This window comes from Simochromis diagramma, unplaced genomic scaffold (assembly GCF_900408965.1).
Source record: "Simochromis diagramma unplaced genomic scaffold, fSimDia1.1 OVJJ01000348.1, whole genome shotgun sequence".
NCBI lineage: Eukaryota > Metazoa > Chordata > Actinopteri > Cichliformes > Cichlidae > Simochromis > Simochromis diagramma.
Genome location: NW_024386755.1, coordinates 860,759 through 882,375, shown reverse-complemented (window position 1 = coordinate 882,375; position 21,617 = coordinate 860,759). Strand labels below are relative to the sequence as shown.

At 41.5% G+C, this 21,617-nt stretch overlaps 1 protein-coding gene across 1 annotated transcript; it reads left to right on the top strand.

Annotated features, from left to right (window-relative positions):
• The first annotated feature begins 19,123 nt into the window (after positions 1-19,123).
• foxl2a (forkhead box L2a) lies at positions 19,124-21,152 on the top strand. The gene has a single exon (XM_040024740.1). The coding sequence runs from the start codon at positions 19,635-19,637 to the stop codon at positions 20,544-20,546; it is 912 nt and encodes a 303-aa protein (XP_039880674.1). The 5' UTR covers positions 19,124-19,634; the 3' UTR covers positions 20,547-21,152.
• The last annotated feature ends 465 nt before the right edge of the window (positions 21,153-21,617 follow it).

Below are 21,617 nucleotides of genomic sequence, written 5' to 3'. Positions count from 1 at the left end.
AAACGAATACATTTGAAGACCCGTCACTGTGTCCCGTCACAGTGTCCCGTCACAGTGTGGACAGTGAAAACTGAGACTTTCGAAAATGATGACTGGAAAGTAAACAAACGGCAGACATAAATGAGGCAGGTTGAATCTTCTTGCATTTCACGCATGTGCAGTACTGGAATGTAAGCGTTTTTAGCCGTTTCAATGTGGACGCACAACTTTGTGAAAACGACTGAAAATTTTCAAATCTATCTAGTGGGGACGTAGCCTAAGGTTACTGCTGATGTAGCTGCAGTGCACTGGGCTGAACTGATACTTGTTGGCTACCAGACTTCAGTGCTAACACTATGTGGTCAATTATGCATTTTCAGGTTTATTTAAATATATTACCACACATGTGATTAAAGCAACTTCAAAAGTCAAAGCAAAAGATTACACGTGTACCCTTGCTGGAACATTCTCCATGTGTGTGTTCCTCTGTGGGTTATGCTAAAGGTCAGGGTGAAGCTCAGGGATACATCTAGGCACACGTTCACCCTTCCGCGCCCCTGTACCCATTTCCCCCTTTCATTCATAATAAGGTTAACGAGATCTGTCACCACCTCGGCCCTGCGTTTATTGTGAGTGGACTCTTTCCTGTGTCAGGTAAAAATAATCGAGAAGTTCCACATACGCTTTTAACCACCGGGGTCCATTGGGGTCCTGGATGGCTGACTTGTTTTTATTGCAGCTTCTCTGGGGGGCACGTGTTGGATGGAGAGTAGGACAAAAAGGAAGTGACTTTAGGTTTTAGGTTGAGAGTAGAGAATGTTGTCAACACCTCTTAAGGATTCTAATTTTACCTGCTAAAGGCAGCTATTTACATATTTGAACAGCAGAAAAAAGTATGAGATTCTAGCAAGCTGTTCACAGTAAGCTAGCTAGTGTGTTATGCTAAATGCTAATTTCTTGCATACACGTCAATACAAGTGAATTGAAAGTTGCTCTGTTAGCAGTAACGGTGTTTCTATGACTCTAACTGCTCCACCACCCAAACTGTTAATATTTTAACACAAACTATTGTGTGATGAAGAGCTACTTAAAGGACGTTTTCTAGAATGTTCTGTTTCTGAAAGACAAGGGTCACAAATAAAACTCTGTTCTTGATCAGTGTTGCATGTACTGAAACACTGATGAAAATTGAGTAAACTGCAGAAAAAATGTTGGGGAAAAGGTCTTAATTATGAAGGATTAAATAATTGCATGACCTCCTGTAAGTGACTATTGTTAAAGTGCCTTGTCTACTTCATGACAACAGATAGCAACCTCCACCTTTAAACCTATGCCCCTATTTTACACACTCAACTGACATCCACTTTACCTTATTGCCATAAACAAACACGCCACTGGCTGTGATAGCAATAATCCCCGAGTTGAAATTTTAATGCACCTGTCAGCAAATGCGGACACCCACAAGAATTTGCACCCACCCACACATTCTCGCTACACGGGAGCCATCTATCCCAATGGGGGTAGAGATGTAGGTCCATGTAGGCCAATGTCAGTGTTCGAAGAAGCAAAATATTTTCATTGCCAGGGTATCTGTTCGTGTCAACAACCTGATGTGTGCACCAGGTTGAGATATGTGGTTCCCATGAGGCCCGTGGCCTCGGCTGCGGGGCGTTGGGGGTGAGGAGGGGGTTGCGGGATTGGTTGTTCCCAGATATCAGGAACATGGTGAGTGTCAACACATCCAGAGGGACAGATAGAGTGAGGTCAGGATGTGACAGACGTGTGATAGACGGTGATGATTCCACAATGGAGCCATTCATGTAACTTTTTTTTAATGTAGTGAAACAGATTAATTATGATACATTGACCTAAGTCATTTTTTTTTCTCTGAAAAAAAATCTTTTAAAAGTCCAGTTGAATGTTAATACTTACATAGCTACATCATAGCAACATAGCTATAATTGATTCTCTTGTCAAAATATTAATTCTTCATATCAGCGATTCATTTACTACTAGGGGGATTATCAGTGGTAGTAATAGATATTTATAAATATAATTTATAGATATAGACTGTCCTGTTATAATTTGGTTATAATTCAAGTCAAAATATCAATGATTTATTTTTGATTATATGTCAATCTAATTTCCAACAAATCAGCGCTCACTAGTCAAAAAAAAACACCCACTAAAAACAATACTCAGTGCAGATATTTGCATTGTCAATTTCATAAATAACAGTTTATCAGTGTTGGGTAGCACAGTGTTTGGTGGTTAGCCCTGCTGCTTCACAACGAGAAGCTCCTGAGTTCAAGTCTACTAGCCAACTGAGGCCTTTCTGGAGGTTTCCCTGTGCTTGCATGGTCCTCCAGCTTCCTGCCACAGCCCAAAGACATGCAGAGGGGATTGGCTAATTCCAATTTAGCCATCAGGGTGAATTGTCTCTCCTAGTCCTACAAAAGACTGGTAACCTGACCTGGACCCCCCCCATTGTAAAGGTTTGAAATTTTACTCATATTGATAACAACTATAAATAAGATATCTACAGTTCCATGCACAACTACATATTTGAAAATGAATTTCCACTAATCGAAATATCTATTATAGATACTGCTTCATCACTGATTACATGTGAAATGTTTTGTTGACATGGCAAACATATCAGTAACCAAACTAACCAACAGGACAGGCAGAGCACAGCACAGTTGTGTAATATTAGTCGATTTCTTGAAGCAAAGGGGTTTGGTGAAATGTTTATTTTAAGGACTTAATTAAGACCCACGTCTCATTTTTGCCCCAGGGTCCAATAGCAGCTTAATCTAGCCCTGGTGCGAAAACATTCTGGGAACCCTTTAAGCTCTTGAAATAACACTAAAATCACAAGTGGCAAACAAACCTAAGCAAAAGAGAACTAGCCTGTAGTTTTACTTAATTCTGTCTGTGAAATGTAAGTGTGGAATATGCTTGCATTACATTCTGTTTGTCTGTTTTCTAAACTTGTTCTTATTTTTATCACATTGCCTTCCTTCACCCCTGAAATGCCCGCTATCATTGTTGCTTGTTTTTCCACCCCTTCTTTGCTATTTATGTATTATTATTCAGCATAGCAATCTAGTTTTAACTGTTCATTTTTATTGTTACTTCTACCTAAATCCTGACACAGACATTCAAAAGTTCCACTTCCAGCTGTCATCTTTGTAAAAAAAATGTTTTAAAGGAGAAGAGTACAATTAACTCTTTCCCATACATGTCAGAAGTTTAGCTTTTCATCTCTATAATACCAGGCCAGTTTCCAGCGTTTGGAAATACATTCCCAAAGCATTTGTCATGCACTAATAGATTTCTGTGGATATTCTTTTTTTAAATGTCGTCTCTACTCATCCGTACATGAAGGCCGACACATTGCAAATTGATTGGAACGGCAGATTTATCTTCTCTATCCTATTACTCCTTTTAAACCACTCCATAGTGCTGTCATAATATTAGTGTTACAACTGTCACAACAAGCAGGGGTATATTATCCCTACTGTGCTTTTTTTAAGCACAGATTTACCTGGCAATCATTTCATCAACTTAGTACATTTGTAAAATAGCAACAAACCCTCTTGTTCTCTGGGCTCAGGGGGTTCTGGTAAAAGTACAGTACATGTTATAAATGGCATATTACTGCACAGATATCTGTTATTGACTGTTATGTTAAGCTTTACTCCATTGGTTTAAACTTCCAACAGCATCATTTGTTTAATATTAATAAAAACTAAGAAGAACAATAAATTACACCCTTGAAATGTTCTTACATTTTTTAAAAAGTCTGTGCTGTAGAAAAGAGTCAGTGAACTTAGCCATGATCTTTAATGATATTTGGACTATAAAATAATGATTTAAGTTGAATTAGAACAGACAGAAGAAGCAGACCAAGGCTTTACCCTTGAGGGGCATTTGGGGAACATTCGGTTCCTCTTTGACCTGACGTCGGCGCCAATCTCAGTCACACCACTGCTGCGCCACTCGTCCCTTGGAGACACCGACAAGGCCGAAAATGGCCTTCACTGGAGAATGTTTAGCTTTATCTCATGAGCAACATCTTGGGAAAATATTTGTGCATTTAAAAATAATTGTCCCATACATAACAATGAATTAGAGCAAGGGCTAAATGGGATAAAAGACTGATATTGTGAGATAAGGACAACCACCAGGGATAAGTGGTAATTATTCATAAAAACCTTTTAATGTACCTCAGTAAGCTTTCCTGAGCACTGACAACTACGGGTAGGCCTGTCTAGTATCACGAAAAGACATAAAAAACACAAAAATTGCCAGAAATCTTTTTGTAAATTATTTGTTATCATAACACACCTTTTGCTTTTAATGTCCCCTTTTACAATGTAACTCTGATCACTTAGTGTGTCATGTCAGTAAGTATACTGACATGTGAAAAGTCAAAAATGCATAGACATGCGACACATGCATGAAGCAGTGTTCCCATCTCTGGGTTTTACAATCATACGGACTTTAGGAAAAGCAGATTTAGATTTCTCTCTCAAATTATAATTTTTTTGAAAAGTTAAAGGAGCGTGTGTTAGCTATCCTCCAGTAACCGAATGGTGGGACTGCTACTTACATGTGCTAGTTGTAAAATTGTGACCGTCTGTGCAAAAATAAACCTCACAAGAAGTTGTGAAGCTAGCTGAACAGGACTCCAGCAGATGTTCTGTGTCACTGAGGCTTTTGTGCACTCAAACACCAAATGGTAGGCTACTCCCCTAAAGGCCACTCTTTTTCCATAGAATTTCTGAGATAAGGTATCAGAGTTGCCGTGAATGTGCACCTCCTTGTCCTTAGTAATCAGTGTCCATGTTTACATGAGTATGTATCTTCTCCCTCAAGGACTGGATTGCTAACACTTGAAATTTGTTGATGCACAGATATTTATGTGTAGCTATAACCTTTTACTTTTCTTTCGGTTATGTTTTTATTTTCATGATACCCTGAACTGCAATACAGAAAGAGGGGTGTATCAAGTGGAGAAGAAAAAAGAGACCGATGAAGAGAAAAAGAAAAGAAGGGTAAAGGAGAGGTTAGCTGGGAGGCAGACATAGGAAGGAGGAAGTTCATCCACCTGTGTCTGATTTACAGCAGTCGGATATAATCTCCCTGACCAGGGAGAGATACAACTCTTTTTTCAGATCGATCTGCTCAAATGGGACTACATAGGATGAGGCCTGTTCTTGATATCCAACTACAGATATGAAACAAAGGAGGTAATGGCATCGCACTATAGGAAACGTACGCCTGTGCAGTTCAGAGATCAAAGACAAAGAAATTTCAAATGTTTCAGATTTGTTATGTTGGTTTTAAAGATAAAGGAAGTGAAAAACTATTTTAATCTGTTCAGCCGACGTGGCCCAAAATTGCAACTTCAAAAATTAACATTAAAAGTCCAATAACGTAAAAGAAAGATAAATTCAGTCGCTGTCACAGCATTCTGTTGACACGTGTACCTGCAATTAAAACCTTAAAGGTCAGCAATGCAATACAATTGACCATCTTGCTCTTGGAACCACTCATGGAAACACAGATCCAGAGATTTGTTTGCAAGAATAAGGTCTCAGCATGTTGTTTGATTCCCCACACCACCCTCCACCCTTGAAAATGAAGTATACTTTTATATTATATATGTGTGTGTCATATTTATATTTGCATATTTAATATGTATATTATACATATAAAATATAGATAGATGTGCATGACTCCATTACTTGTTTCAAAGTTCACCATTGCAGCTTTTCCCCCAAGGACAGCTGCAGACTTTATTTGTTATTCAAAATTTAGAAACCAGTAAAATATTAAAATAATATTAAAGGTAAAACTGACTTTATACTAAACATCAATAATGAATAAGTAATGAAGTAAAGGATAGATTTGCAGCAGACAAACAACAGGATTAAAATTATGTTTCTTGTTTATATATAATGGTATACACTCTGTTTACTTATTCCATTCATTTGTGCAGTGCAAAAATATTTGTGTACCATAAGAATTACATTTTATATAATCTGTTTTATTTATTTGTGTTTTTATTATGATTATCAAATTGTAGTGTTTTTAAGATAAAATATATTTTATTGTTGTTTCTTTACTGTTCAGTGAGCCTCATTCACATCTGTCCTGTTTTTAGCCGAAATAATGAGACTCTCTCTCGACTTGTCACATTTTAATCCGAACCACATTTTTTTCTTGTCCTAAGCAAGTAATGCTGGGGCCTAAACCTGACCAAAAAGGCAAAGGTTTAAACTACGGGTGGAGACGAATCTAAACGGTGAGAGACCAGTTTTTCAAGTTTCAATCTTGTTGATTTCCCACGCTGCTGACTTCTGTATTCTAAGTATCAGTTTCCACTGTGCGATAGCCATCAAAGTAATGTTTATAAATGTTAACAATTTACAGTGTTGTGTCATTTCATAAATGTACATGCTACCTTCAGTTCACACACTTATTAACAATAATTAAAGCGTTGCCAAGTTCCATTGTGGTTAGCATGTAGCTGGTAGCTACAAACACAGAAGCTAGAAAGAACTGCTTTCCAGTTGAAACAAACACAGACAAACCACCAAAGCAGACAGACAATCATTAACAAAAGTGAAAGAAAAATATTTTCATGAGTAGACACACAGAAAATCCTGCTCACTTGTATTTCTAAAGACCTTCTTACTCAAGCGCCCGCACTACAACTATGCACGGAAGCGCTAATCAGCAATTAGTGATTAGCTATGTCGTGCCACCGTCACAACCCCGCCACAGTGTCATTTCCTGGCTACTGGGGCCCTGCTGACTGACACCCTCCGCTTCTTTCACTCTTTCACATCCCTCTCAAAGAATCTAATGAAGCCGCTGTGGCCACTCACTACATCGTCCACACACCCGCGGCCTCCTCTTCCCTCCCTCTTTTCTCTAATCACAGGCGAAACAGGCCTCTGCTCTCAGAACAAAGGGCGCTGTTTGTTTTTTGTGCAGGCCTTTTATTTCAGGCGTGTTCCTTCGTGTGCGTGTGCTGGCCTTTGATGTATACCACACCGACGTTCGCCGACTGAACGATCCGCGCCCCTCGGCAGCAGCACGCAGAGAGGAAGAAGACGGGAGGACTTACAAAGGAGAGGAGAAGTGTTTTCCTTCCCTCTCAATCACTGATGAACTCTTTCTACAATTGAATGTCTTAGTCTTTCATTTAGCTCAACTCAGATCTGAGCTCTGTGCAATCAGCTCACTGAACTTTTCAACCTCAACAAGGCAGTGGTGATGTGGGCCTTTCCTAAGTTTAGCTCAAACTAGTTAGACTCGTAATGATTTTTTCCTCCCTACTCCAGCTGCTGATCACAAGGAAACTTTTAAGCGTTCTTTTTTCCTTTTTGTGTTATTTGTCTAGACAGACTCTGAATCACATAAAGGTACACGAGCATTGTCAGAATGTACAAAACTAGCCAAGGCAAAGAAAGCTACAACCCGATCGCCTGATAGGAGGGAGTCCCCCCTCTGAGATAAAGAGACAGACAGCTGATGAAGAGAACGACGCCGATAAGACGATGTTGCATGATGAGTCCCTCGCTTCCCCGCCCCTGCAAAGTGAGGAGCTCATACACACATTTCTCCATCGTCTACTGGATATCATGCTTCAGGTCACATAGAGAATGCCAGAGTTTTGTGTGTGTGTGTGTATGTGTGTGTGCGTGTAGATGTGTGTGAACAGAGCAGAAAAGGTGTGAAAAGTCTGACTTCTAATTCACCTCTTTCTTCATAGGGGTTAATTGTTCCTTCCTATCCGGCTTACTTGAGATTTAACAAAAGGGGGGTTTGAAGTGCCTTCCTCAGATCTTCAGAGCCAAACATCTCCCTAAAGACTGACTCGTCCTCCACGTCCAACATAATCTTTTATTTTTGTCATTATTTAGTCATCTGAACTTAAAAATGAACACTGATTTCAAACAGAAGGACCCCTTCTCCCCTCTGTTTCATAAGCTCTCTGTGTTCACACCGGTCTCTATGACCAGGCGGGAGCTGTTTGGAATAACACATCGACAAAACAAACAAAACAGGCCGTTATCAGGCTGGGATCAGTCACTCCATTAGACAGTCACTAATGCTGTTTGTTCTCTGCAGCAGTCCACAAGAGGGCAACGTTTGTAGGCTGCACATGTGACCTGACCTGCACTGCATACAGTATCCATTCTGATCTGAGCATGTCACTTGTAGGTGACAAGCACTCAAATACTCCTAATGCAAGCTGAAAAACAGAGAGAGAGAGAGAGAGGAATGCTGATGTGCTCCACTGTCCCATAATGCACCAAGGAATAGGAGGGGCCACTCACAGCAGCGCAAATTTAATAAAGTGAGGGTGTTGGTGAGATAGCTGCAGAGAGATTGAGGGAAAAAACAAGTATTAAATGTTTGAAAAGACATCGTACTAGCTCTTTTTGAAGTCTAGTTGATGGTAGCACTAGAAAGTTGCTGCAGTACATCACTCTCTCTCATCCTTTTCTTTATGAAGAAGAATGCCCACAAGCTCAACAAGCCACAGGTTATCTGGGAGCTGATATCAACACAAATAAACACAACTTTCAGTAAACAAGATGCTCTGCGATGTAAAATTTATATTTTAAAAATGTTACACACCTTTGGAGAAAGTTCACTTGCAACTTCCAGTAACAAAACATCACAGAAGAAGACAAGAAAGTGAATAGTGGTCTTGTCAGACTTTGAAAATTTACAGTCAAATGCTTCGTTTTGATAATTTAAGATGGTTTATTAACATGTCAGATCAGATGTATCTTCTGAATCTCCATCCCGAATTCAAATTAAATTCCCTCCTTCCCTGCACACACTGGTAGCCCGACCTGGTAATACCATACATGCCCCGCAAAGACTCATAATTGCCAAGTGCTATTTGATGGCCAAACGGGATTATGTCTTCAAAAGAAACATTAGCTGTCTTTAGGAAGGAGTGTGAGGGATTGGGGCACTCGTGCACCCCCCGCCAACCCACTCACCCCCTAATCTGGCAGGAGACCCCTTCAGTCACACTCCTCCACCTGGCTTCCATTACCTCTCCACAAATCCCTAATCCCTCCGTTTGTTTTCCCGGATAGAGACCAAGAGGAGAGGAGGCGAGAGCTGGCTGAGGAGGAAAGGGAAGGCAAGGATTTGGCGTCAGGGGTTGATGGCGAGTGTGGGGAGCGGCTATTTAGAAATGCTGATTTAGCGCAGTTAAAGCTTTTTGTTAACGTAACATAGGTTTGCCTTTCATTTCTATCTAGTGGGAAGAAATGTGTGTGTGTGTGTGTGTGTGTGTGTGTGTGTGTGTGTGTGTGTGTGTGTGTGTGTGTGTGTGTGTGTGTGTGTGTGTGTGTGTGTGTGTGGCTGGCCTCGGCGGTCTCCTTTCTTTAATAAAAGTATTGTTTGTGTTTCTCCTGATTGGGAACACATTGGGCCTGGGTTGGGCCCTGACGGGTCTGGGGTCCGGGGTCTGGGAGGCAGACCGGGGGTCCTGTTCTCTGGGGGTCTCTCCTCTGGTCCTTCCTCTCCTCTCCTCAGAAGTCCCGTCTGCTCGGGGGGCCACAAGGGGCGGCGGGGTCGCCCCTGAGAAGTGTCCCGCCGCGGGATGACCCCTCGCTGCCTCTGTCAGGGGGTAACCTTAGTCCCCCTCCTAATGCACCCCCTCCCCTCCCCCGCAGGGATGTAATATACACACACTGACACAAGCCAGTCACCAAACAGCCACACACATACCCAGGCCATTGTTCTCTATACGCACACGCACGTTCACACCCTTTTGCTCACCCTTCCCCTTACCAGACACACACACATACACATTACCAAAAGAGACTGTCATGCTGGTTGAGCCCGGCTCTGCCTGTGTGGCTTCAGCTTTGTTGTCTTGACGACGCCCCGTGTTTGAGATCTCCACATCTGATAGTGCTAACATGATCAGATTCAAGCTGTTTCGGCCTTGTAGCTGATCCGGAGACACAAGCGGAGCACAAAATAGAAAAGAAAGAAAAAGAAAAAAATAAGCGGTGGGATGGCAAATAGGAAAATCATAGGATGTGAAAATGATAGGAAATTGAAGTCAGGGATGGAGACAGAAAAAGCCACACCACACCTCCACTCAGCATGACCAGCGAACACATGGACCCTATATTAGCTCATGGAGTTAACAGGCAGCAGCGGCGCTCTGACATGAGCTCATGTGTTTGGACAGATCTGCTGAAGGTTTAAGACCAGTACCGAAGCCTTATCTGATCCCCAGATAAAGTCTCACACTAAGAATGAGAGGAAAACACATGCACGGAGGCAGCCAGTGCGAATGAATGGTGAGAGGCGAGCAGGGCAGAAGGAGAAACGGGGCTCTTACGTATGAAGGGGAGAAAGAGAAAGAGAACGACTCGCCCTGGCTACGCATAGAGACGCAAAGATCACATGTGGGTCCTGAGAGACCCCCTGAGTATAGAGTCGACACTGGGTGTGTGTGGGTGATGATGTCAGTGTGAATTACAACAGTGCGGACAGACATGTGAACAAAAGTCACTGTGGGCCTCAGTGTGTGTTATTTTATATCTTCAGGTTTTATGAATGATTGGGACATCTGTGCGAACATGTGTGGCACACGTACATGCAAACTGGAAAACCGCGCGTTATTATTGCTGTTTTAATGGAAGACGTTATGGGTTGAATTCTGCTAACGGTGTGAAATTCTTTTCTTTTTGCTTGTGCTTTTCTGCATTTTGTGGTTGCATATCACCTTACATTTTAGCTGCTTTGTAATTCTCACTCCTCAGTTTGACAGCTCAGTTGATTTCGGCCCTGAAAGTCACTGCTGCCTTCACATCACTCATTTTAAATGACGATAATCCTGCTGACACTTGCTTATCTAACACTAAGATTTTAGTTTGTGTTAGGCTTTTCATTTTAGCTGTCACTTGAACATTTTTCAGTAATAGTAATTTAACTTTTCTCAAGACTTAAAAATTTAAACACACTAAGCACTTATAATATAGACTTTGTTTCATTGCCTATACTGAGACTTGTTTCAGATTTCCCACTTCACTTCACTTGATCAAATAAAGTCAAAAGTATTAGCCTTGAACAGTCTGGTTTCCTCTGTTTTTAAATGTATATGATTTAAAGCTTTTTTGGGATTCGTTCATTCTTATTTAAAAATATGCTACATGGCAGCTTTTCTCTGTGGTCCTCAGTGTTTTATTAGTAGCCACAGAGTCTTCAGAGAGTTGCAGTTGTAATAAAAAAATTAAAGTACATTCTCCCAAAGCCTTGAATCCAGCCCGTTCACTTGCAGTCAAGTTTCGGGTTTTGCGTTCATTACATTAAACTTTGCACATCTGTATGCCTTTCCATTCTTGCATCATCAAATCTGTACACGGCACACATCAGTAGACATGAACAACCGCAGATCGCCGAGGCTTTGGTGCCCAGCATGATGTTGCTTCCTGCAGGAAGAGGGAGAGCAGAGGAAAAGCAAAACAGGACATCTTCAGATCTGTCAGGGGAGCAGCCCCTCTCCTCCTCCTCTGCCCTCGGGGGGAAAACTCACCAAAGGAAGCGCTCTCGCCCTCTCCTTTTATCCCCCCTGTTCTGCCCTGGCCCTGCTCTGCTCTCTCTGGGACATGTTCTCCTTTTCGCTAGTACTCCTCCTTTCCTCCACCACTCTGAATTAAACAGTGATGGATGTCACCTTGCACAAGGGGATATTCTGATGGCCGCCTGTTTTCCATTGACTTAATGTAATTATTTTGATAACGCTTTGTTTATTAATTTGAGTAAGATACTGACTGCAAGTTCATTAGTGAATAGTAGCAAAGTATCTACCTTAGATAACTTCATATCAGTAGTTACCATACACTGTAGCAGATCTTATCTAATGCCAGTAGATTTTGTGTTGTATTTATTGAAGATTCTTAATTATCATAATTATACTCACACATGCCTGTTGTTGCAAAGTGGATATTCCTGCTATACATTTTCAGCTCTATGTAAAGTTACATGAATAATTGGTTTTAATGGGAGCCAGAAAAGATTCTTCTGTGTTCCATTTGGAAAGACTAAACTTAAACTCTCATCTCATTCTCCGCTCCCAAGTAGCCGACCCTTTAACCATCCTTGAGGTTACCACAGCCACAGTATCTGCTGCTTATGCGTGTGTGTCAGTGAGTGAGTGCACAGTGTTTTTCAAATCTGTGAGATTTTGCCTCTCCATGTGTGTGTCCCATTGCGTGATTTTCCTGTTTGTTATTTTGGTCAGGACGGAGGCTGAGGAGCTGGAATCGGAGAGGTTTGTGTGGCGTGCCATATGTAGAGAGTGACACGCCAAGCAAAGTGTTTTAGTGGTGTGTGTGGTTTCGAGATCCCATCATCAGACTTTGTTTACTGGACATGTTTGAAGTCGGCAGTGGTGGCCTCGAGAATCATCTCCTAGCATCTATTCAGTGTAAAATATGCAGAAAGAAAATAAGAGTCAAAGCCACAATGAAGAGTTTCTTTTTGTATTCTTTTGTGATTTTTGCTTTCATTTCAGACCATAACTCAACGCTTGTGTCCCCCCCAAAACCTCTGTAAATGCATGGGTGGCATCTGACCCAGCAGTGCCTGTTAGACTAATAGTAAAATTGCCAATCATTAGCAAAGCATGCTATATCACTCCATTTATGAATAATCAAGAGATGCTGCGATAGAGAAGAAACTAAAGAATACAAAAAGGTAATGAGAGAGAGGGAGAGAAAGCAGGTAAATAGACCATAGTGGACAGCTGGCGTTCAGACGAGGCTGCCTGGCTTCCCACTGCTGTCTTTCCATTTGGAGATTAGATAACATCGCTTACCTTATTCACTCCAGCCCACATAGTCTCTTCTCTATTGTACACGGGTAGACTGGCATGTTGAGGAAAGGAAGAACAACCTTGCCTGGTTGCCCTAACAACACTGCGGTTCAAAGAGAGGCTGTGAGGTGGGAAAGAAAGAGAAAGAGAGAGTATGGGCTATTTATGCAGGGCTTGTGCTTTTTGCAGAAAATTGTATGCAATATTTTTTAGCATTCCTTAAAGAGGTGCTAAGGTTTTTTTGCAAACAAAATGTGACACTGTGTTCCTCAAAGCAATTCCCAAGATTTAAGAAAAAAGGCCTATAGGATTACAAAAAGCAAGCATTAAGCAGAAAGAGGCATAAAAGTGGGAATTACGACAGACTTCTCCTTCCAGAAGTGTCAGATTAGAAGGCTGCACACCTGCCATGTCCTCTGTCCTTCTTCACCAAGCTTACACAGAGACCACCAAAAGCGGGGTGCCACCAGCACAGCACATGAAGTATAGCTCTGCCGTTCTGCACCATTAACTCGCACTGTTCTCACACGCAGCTCTACTGTAAAGGTCATTCTGTTCACCTCTGATTCTTCGCCATCTTTCAGCTGCAGAACCCTCCAACCCCCCACCCCAACCCCAGTCTGTATGAAGGAAGTGGGTGAAGAAGTCTCAAAACATTGCTCACACAGCTCTTCGTGCACAAGGAAGAAAAGAAAAAAAAACTAGAGTGGTTAACAAGCCGCCGTTTGAGCGTTCTCCTCCCGTTCCTTGTCACCCCCAGGCTTTGATCTGTCTTCGGGGTGTCAGCTGGCAGCCATGTTTGTTTGCCCAGCGAGGTAGGCTACCTGTGTAATTACCTCTAACGAAGTGACTTGTTTTGATTTGGAATGAAATCTAATCCCCTCGGCTGGGATGAAGATGTGGAAATGGGTTTGAGGTTACTTGGGAATGAAGTGGGAGTCTGGCTGTGACTAGCTGGATTGTTTCGGGGAGGGTGAAGAGGTTCAGCCGGTGAGTATTAAAAGGAATGCTGTATTGTGAGGATGGCAATTTTGGCTTGATATGAGTTTGGTCATTTAAGGTCTGGCAACAGACCAGGAAAACCTCAAAGAGAATCTTACTGGCAGGAGGCTGCAGCACTTCACCTCTCATTGAAGGTTAGCGAGAACACAATGAGGCTCTCCTCTGCCCTGGACTCTACTTTTACCTCTTTCCACATTTCCCTCTACGCTTTAACTCATCATTGGAGTTGTCCCGTAGTCTCCTTCTCCTCCGCCTTTTTATCATGCATCAATCTTTCTTTCTCTTTTGCATTACTGAGTCGTTCCATTTATCAGTATACCCACATACACGGCTTTAAGGGGCCCGAGTGCAAAGGTTTGCCATGGCTCCCCACTGACCCTCTCACCTGAGGCGGGTGACTGGAAGCACATTTTATGTTCCTGGTCTAATCCAGCCCAGCCCACATATATGCACTGTTTTCACGTCATTTTTAATCACGGTACATTCAGAAGTATGCAATAACACAAAGTATGCAAATTAAGTAGTTTTACAAATGTTATTCCTCCTTTCTTTTTATTGTGTCGTTGCAAAACTTTTTTTACATTAACTTCTTCTGCAAAACCAAACTCACTGCTTCTTCCCTTTTTGGTGAATGTCCATTACACAGGACTTAGTAAAGTGGAAGACCATGCAGTTTCCCACAGACTTATGTTTAGAAAAGAACTGCTGACTGAGTCTGATGAAGGGCAATGTACGGTCATGAGTGGGGATGCGGGATGCTCTCATATGATTGTCTGAATGTTTCAAAGTGAGGGGATGGATTGTACAAAGAGGGGAAGTGTCTCTCAAACCTTCTGCAGAGTGACACCCACAATAAGTCCTTTCCATTTTGTGCAAACTCATGAGTACACATCTGACACCTCAAAAATAGAGTATAGTGCATGCATATATCTGCACGCAGCCTCTCTGCATTCCTCACTCAAACATTAACCCATGCGGGCAGGGATGCAAAAGGAGATGCAGGGGGAGATTCTGGTGGTCAGTGTTTATTTGCTCTATCTCACGCTCTTCTTTCTGAGAGGAACAAGAGCCATGTTGGGGACGCCACATGAGGGCTGAGGGTACATCCTTCTCCTTCCTCTTCATCTCTTCCCTCTGTCCCTCAACCCACCCCCACCCCTCCCCTCTCTTTCCTGCACCTCATAAGGATTCCATTCAAGAGCGGCGGCGTGTTGTTGATGTTTAATAATGCAGGCGAGCCAGATGCAAATGAACCAGAAACCAGCCCAGTAAGATCAAACTAGGACAAGCAGTGAGAGCTGTCTCTCCCAACAGCTGTCCAGGACAGATGCACCACTGCTTATGGAAGACAAGAACCTCTGACCTCAGATAAGATTATTAACCACATTTTAATTATAATAACTGCAAATAACACATTAAGTCAAATATTATCATGCGTATTTCACTTGTTTTTTCTTTCCATAGATATAAAGAGTCCCTGACAGTGTTAAGCAAGATTTTAAAAAAAACCCTTCATAAGCTTTGTTTTGGCAATTTTTCACCTTAAATTCTCAACTTTATGAAACAGAATAACATGCTTTCATTTGCTAGTGCTTGAAGGCTGTGTTTTTTTCATTCACCCATATCAAAATACATATGCACACAAAGGGCACAGAGCACAGCTTAATCTGTCACTGCGCTATTATTTTTAAAAAGCAGAGGCTCCCTTGGGGGAAAAAGGGAATGTAGGATGGTTTAAGACTATATTGGAGAGAGGGATAGTAAAAAAAAAAAGTGGGACATTTTAAAAAGGCTTAATAAATAAGAATGGACCATTTTAACAATAAGAGTCATGGTTCAAAATAATTCAAAATAAAACTAAGATCATAATAATAATAATAATGTATTCATTTAATCATAACTGTGATGATAACGTTATCAACAACAACAAATATTATATAATTATTATTGTTATTGATGATGATGACGCTATCACAGTTAAGATTAAATTAATAAATTAGAAGAAATTACTTTTATCCCACTACTACTACTACTACTACTACTACTACTACTACTACTAATACTAATAATAATAATAATAATAATAATAATAATAATAATGTTGTGGAAACGCACTGCTTTTGCTCCTGCCTGTTGTCAGAAGCCGGCTGGTCGTCTCCAGTCCGGTCGGTTGCTCTCCGGTCCCGACCTGACCTGGTGGTTCCGTTCGCCACATTCCACCCGCATGCGCAATTATAAACATCCTAGTCCCAGACCTGCGAGTGCAGGAAGTGCGAGAGAACAGGAATTCCACTCTTTCAAATTAGATTGAGGCCCGTTACAATGATGGCTCCTCAGCTCACTGGAGGCCTGCCTCACGCTCACATTATAGGAAAACTATGGCCTAGGTGTTGTACATATGTGGAAAATAAGTTGTGGCTGCGAGTCTATCATAAAAAGTAAACTAAAGTAAAAGTAACTTAAAAGAGCAAAACATTTAAACACTGATTGTTTTACAATTATTGTGATTTGGATCATGTCTGTAGTCATCACGAAGATGGACTATATGGACTAAAAGCTATATCGCGGGCTTGTAATACACATACTAAACAGTCTCCTAACTTTAGGTGCATTTACATGAATATAAATAAAATATTTTTAGAAATATTGGAAGTCTATCGGACTGTGTGCGGGTGGTGGGCCGGGGAGTTGGAGGCTTTTTTATTGGGAAGTTTTTCCACGAGGTGTCTGGGATTAAGCGATAACTTGAGAAGACTTTTGGAGGATGTGTATTTATCTAGGAAGAAGACACGGACTACTCTTGTCTCTCTGTGACAGCCTTTTGAGTCTCAGGAGTGCACGCCGCTATCTCGCCCATCGGATCCAGAAAATGTGCAGGGATAGTACTCATATCTGGCATTATTAAGAACAGGCAGAAATAATCCGAAACAACAAAAAAAAGGTTTGTGAGATGGATTTTTATTCGTGGGTTTTTTCAAAGCACAAGTGCTAAGGTGCAGAGAAGAAAATTTCAAATAAGTGGAAGACATTTAAAAAAAATCATTGTTACTCTTCAGTTATACACCCTTTTATTATTTTTTATTAATTATATTATATTAGTAGTAGACAGTCTACAGGGAGGTTATTTATAGTCTATTTGTTTTTATTGTATGTCAAAGTTACCTTAAAAACAGGCTGTGCTCTCACATTAACATTCCTCAGGGCTGTCCTGAAGCCTGTAACTACTACAACCAGTTCAGGTTTCAGGGTCCTTATTTTGTTTACGGATTGTCGACATGCTGTTTACAGCTTTGTTATGTGACGTGAAGCGCGTGCGTGTCGCGCAACAAACCATTCCTCTATTAGGTTACAGGTAGACTAATGGAGAGAGACGGAGCATAATAATAAAATTGCCCTAAGACCAGCGGCTTGAACCTGAACAGACAAGTGTCAAGTAAGTCCTCTTACAACACAGAGAGAGAAGAAGAAAAAAACATTTAGAGCTAGACTACCTGAACCGGAACCTAACGGGGTTACGTGGGGTCGTTTAGGTGACACAAATAAAGCAGGCTAATTATTTTGAGACAGCAGATGACCTTTATTATTATTTTCAAGACGTCATAGATTACAAAGATTACAGACTCTGGAATTACCTTATCAAAAGGCTATATTTAAATAAGCACACCCGTTTTGAAAGAAATTGCTGATTAAGTTTTGCTATTTAGCATTTTAGCCTAAAAGCGGTGAGATACAGGGTTTTACGGGTGCTGCACAGGGGCCACCGGGGAAGTTTGAAAGGGTTCGAGGACTACAATACATAATTAAAAGGGATAACAATGGGCTATATTTTGTAATGCTTCTACATTTCCAATTATATATATATATATATATATATATATATATATATATATATATATATATATATATATATATATATGAACGATTCCCCCCTCCCCGTCTATTTTTTTTTTTTTTTTTTTTTTGTGAGTGCAGAAGCAGAAAACAGAAGAACAATGTGGAACAATAAAGGAAGACTAAACAAGTCATGGAATCGCGAGGTAAACCTAAACATTTAACGGCCGGGACAAAAGGTTTGTTTTTGTGATTTCTACTTTATTTGCACAAACGCAAACCACTCTACATATAGATGCCCTGTATAAATGAGCACAAGCAATACCTTCAAGTGCAATGGGAATAAACCTATAATGTTTTAAAATGTAACTTAACGTCCATTTATAAGCATTTAGCCTTTGATATTTCAAATTCAAAAGTGATTTCTCTGAGACAGGGTTGATTTTTATCATTTAGGGCCGTTTCTTTGCATAAGTATCTTTTTAAATGAGTTTATAGTTTTACGGACAAGTAAGTAGGAATTCTTAGTGTATTCTCTTAAATAATATTTGTATTAATTAACATGATGATGTCATGTTTTAACCAAACCATATACTTGCAAAGTAAACCTGTAACGGCGGTGCAGAGATTATCGGGAAGTACTGTCCGTCGTAAACACGTGAAAAAGACATTGGAACAAGAAATAACAACGCGTCGTAACTCTCGAAAGTGTGAGTCGGCGGTAATTGCATGTTGAGAGATGGTTGGCTCTCAGCGCGGTTCAGCTGCTGCAGACTGGCTGCAGACTGGGTGCAGGGTGATGACACACATGGCAATGCTGCTCCACCTGCAAAGACTCCCAAAGCACGGAAATACACTCCCAGAGAAAGCCGAGGGGACCCTCATGGGTGGCCAGAGAAATGTATACTTCACCACGCACTTCCCTCTCCGCGGTGAGCTAATTAAGCACCACTAGCTATCCGGATTTTGTAAGAATTATGTGGACTCTACAGCCCTTTACAAATATGCATGACTCTGGTGAGAATGTGTGGACTAGATTGTATATTTTGGACTATATATTGAATTTACTAGAAAAAGTGAAATTTTATATTTCACATTCAAACGTGGAAAAATATAGATATATTAAACAGAATTACTTTGAAAACTGGAATACGTTTGTTCCAAATATTTAATTTTGGGGTTGTTTTGCGCAAAGACATATTTCGGAACATTTCTTTATCTGTTTTTGTTATTGTTATTATTAATATTTTCCACCCCTTTTTCTGAAAAGCTTGCTTCCTTTCTGACTCAAACAGCAGAGTCAGTCATGTTAATATAATATTTTGAGCAACGAATTCACTAGCTATAAGCATAATTGCATTCTTTCAACGAATACCTGTATTTCTATTTTCATTACGCACTAACTGCTCCAGGTTTCCTACAGTGTTTTATGCCTACATTTTACTGTAAATAGGTGTTTATCGCGCATATTATTACTAGTATTTTGAACCCTTTCTGATTAATACAATTTTCAACAAGTGAAGAAGAGCTCGTTTTTTCATTGACTGGAACCACGGAAGGCGGAACTAAAATACGCACAAATCACAAAGCACTACGTCGCTCGGTGTAGAGCGCTAGAGCGAAAGCAGCCTGTCAGCGGCCCTGAAAAAAAGGGGAAAGGGCTGGCCTTACTGACTCACAGTCCAAAACTTGGGTTGCGCGTCCATCAGAAAACAGCTTAGAAAAATCTCAGCTGAAGAGAGAGGAAGGTCTGGTGCATGTCACGTACTGATCCGCAAAATTACAATTAAGATTTCTTCGTGCGCAATTTGGAGGACAGTTTTCGACTCACTGGTGCATCCTGAGATTCTGCAGCGCAGCATTTCACCGATCGAGACAGAAGCGTCAGAAAGGTGTTCTTTTCAAAGTTTAGACTGGACTTGTTTGTTTTGGTGTGTGCGCAATGATGGCCACTTACCAAAACCCAGAGGATGACGCAATGGCCCTAATGATCCACGACACCAACACGACCAAGGAGAAAGAGCGCCCAAAAGAGGAGCCGGTTCAGGACAAAGTCTCCGAGAAGCCGGATCCGTCCCAGAAACCGCCGTACTCCTATGTCGCTCTCATTGCCATGGCTATCCGGGAGAGCTCCGAGAAGCGCCTCACGCTGTCCGGCATATACCAGTATATAATCACCAAATTCCCCTTCTACGAGAAGAACAAGAAAGGTTGGCAGAACAGCATCAGACACAACCTGAGTCTTAACGAATGCTTCATAAAGGTGCCGCGGGAGGGCGGCGGCGAGAGAAAGGGGAATTACTGGACCCTCGACCCAGCCTGTGAGGACATGTTCGAGAAGGGGAACTACAGGCGACGCCGCAGGATGAAGCGGCCTTTCAGACCCCCACCAACGCACTTCCAGCCGGGGAAGGCCTTGTTCGGAGGGGACAGCTATGGCTACCTTTCTCCACCCAAGTACCTGCAGTCTAGCTTTATGAACAATTCCTGGTCGTTGGGCCAGCCGCCCACTCCGATGCCCTACACGTCCTGTCAGATGGCCAGCGGCAACGTGAGTCCAGTGAACGTCAAGGGGCTGTCAGCCCCCTCATCATATAACCCTTACTCCCGGGTGCAGAGCATGGCGCTCCCCAGCATGGTGAACTCTTACAACGGCATGAGTCACCATCACCATCCCCATCATACCCAGCAGCTGAGCCCTGCCACCGCGGCACCACCTCCGGTCTCCTCCAGTAACGGAGCCGGCCTTCAGTTCGCGTGCTCCCGCCAGCCCGCGGAGCTCTCCATGATGCACTGCTCATACTGGGAACACGAGACCAAACACTCGGCGTTACACACGAGGATTGATATTTGAAGTTTACCAACTGGTCCGTGCAAAAATGAAGACTCTGGGAGAGAGAGACAGAGAGGTAATTCCTGTGATTTCAAAACAGAGCCGACAGTATTTTGAAGAGACCACTCTGACTCAGATCTCTTCGGTTCCAAGCTGACATCTATATCCCGACGGGGATCTATATGCACGAGGTGATGCTGAGAAAGTTTTATGAAATGGAAACAGGAGGTAAAGGAGTCATCGGCTGCTCATTCATCAGGTAGCACAACCTCTGGGAGCCATTTCGTGCGCCTGTATTACACTTGGACTGATGGCCATAACTCGGTATTGTAAAATCAAAATTGTGAAATGAAAAACTGATTATTTTGAATGGATAGACATTGCTGACATCGGTCCAGCTGTATTTTTGGTGTGCGTAATGATTTGTCTCAGCTTTCCTTCGGCTTACTGCCGAAAGACGTCCTAATGAAGTCAGAGTTTTAATGTGTGATTAAATCAGAGCTAATTTTGGCTTTCTTAGTAAGCTGCACCGAGAAAGGCCTGCACGGTGATACATCACCTCCTGCTATAGTTGGATACTTTGTTAGGTTTAAAAGGTGTGGGTAGAGATCCAGCAACCAACCAAAAGAAAAAAAACAATTCAGGGCTTTTCATACTTTTTGATTACATGATGTAAATTCCAAAATGACGCCAGCCAGTGTCAGATTTTGTTCTTTCTAAATATCGTTTTTATATATATATATATAAATGTGATTAGTTATGTTTCATTAATGTTGGGGCCATGTTTCATTTTAATTAGCACTTTCCCTTTTTTTTTAGGTTTGTCAATTTCTTAATAAAGTTGTATTTCTTAAATAATTAAGTGGTCATGAAGTAATCTGTTGTATGCTTTAGGCTATTATAGCAACCACTGCTGGCAGTAGGCGAGCAATCAGTAATAAACAAATCTGTGAACCTAACACGACATGAAAGTGCCACATTGGTTATGATGCAGGAGTTTTTTTCACAGCTTGTTCAAGAAAGAAAATAACACTATTAACAGCGGCGCGTGGTCGGCTGAGGATAGGCTTACATAAAAATGGCTGATAGGCG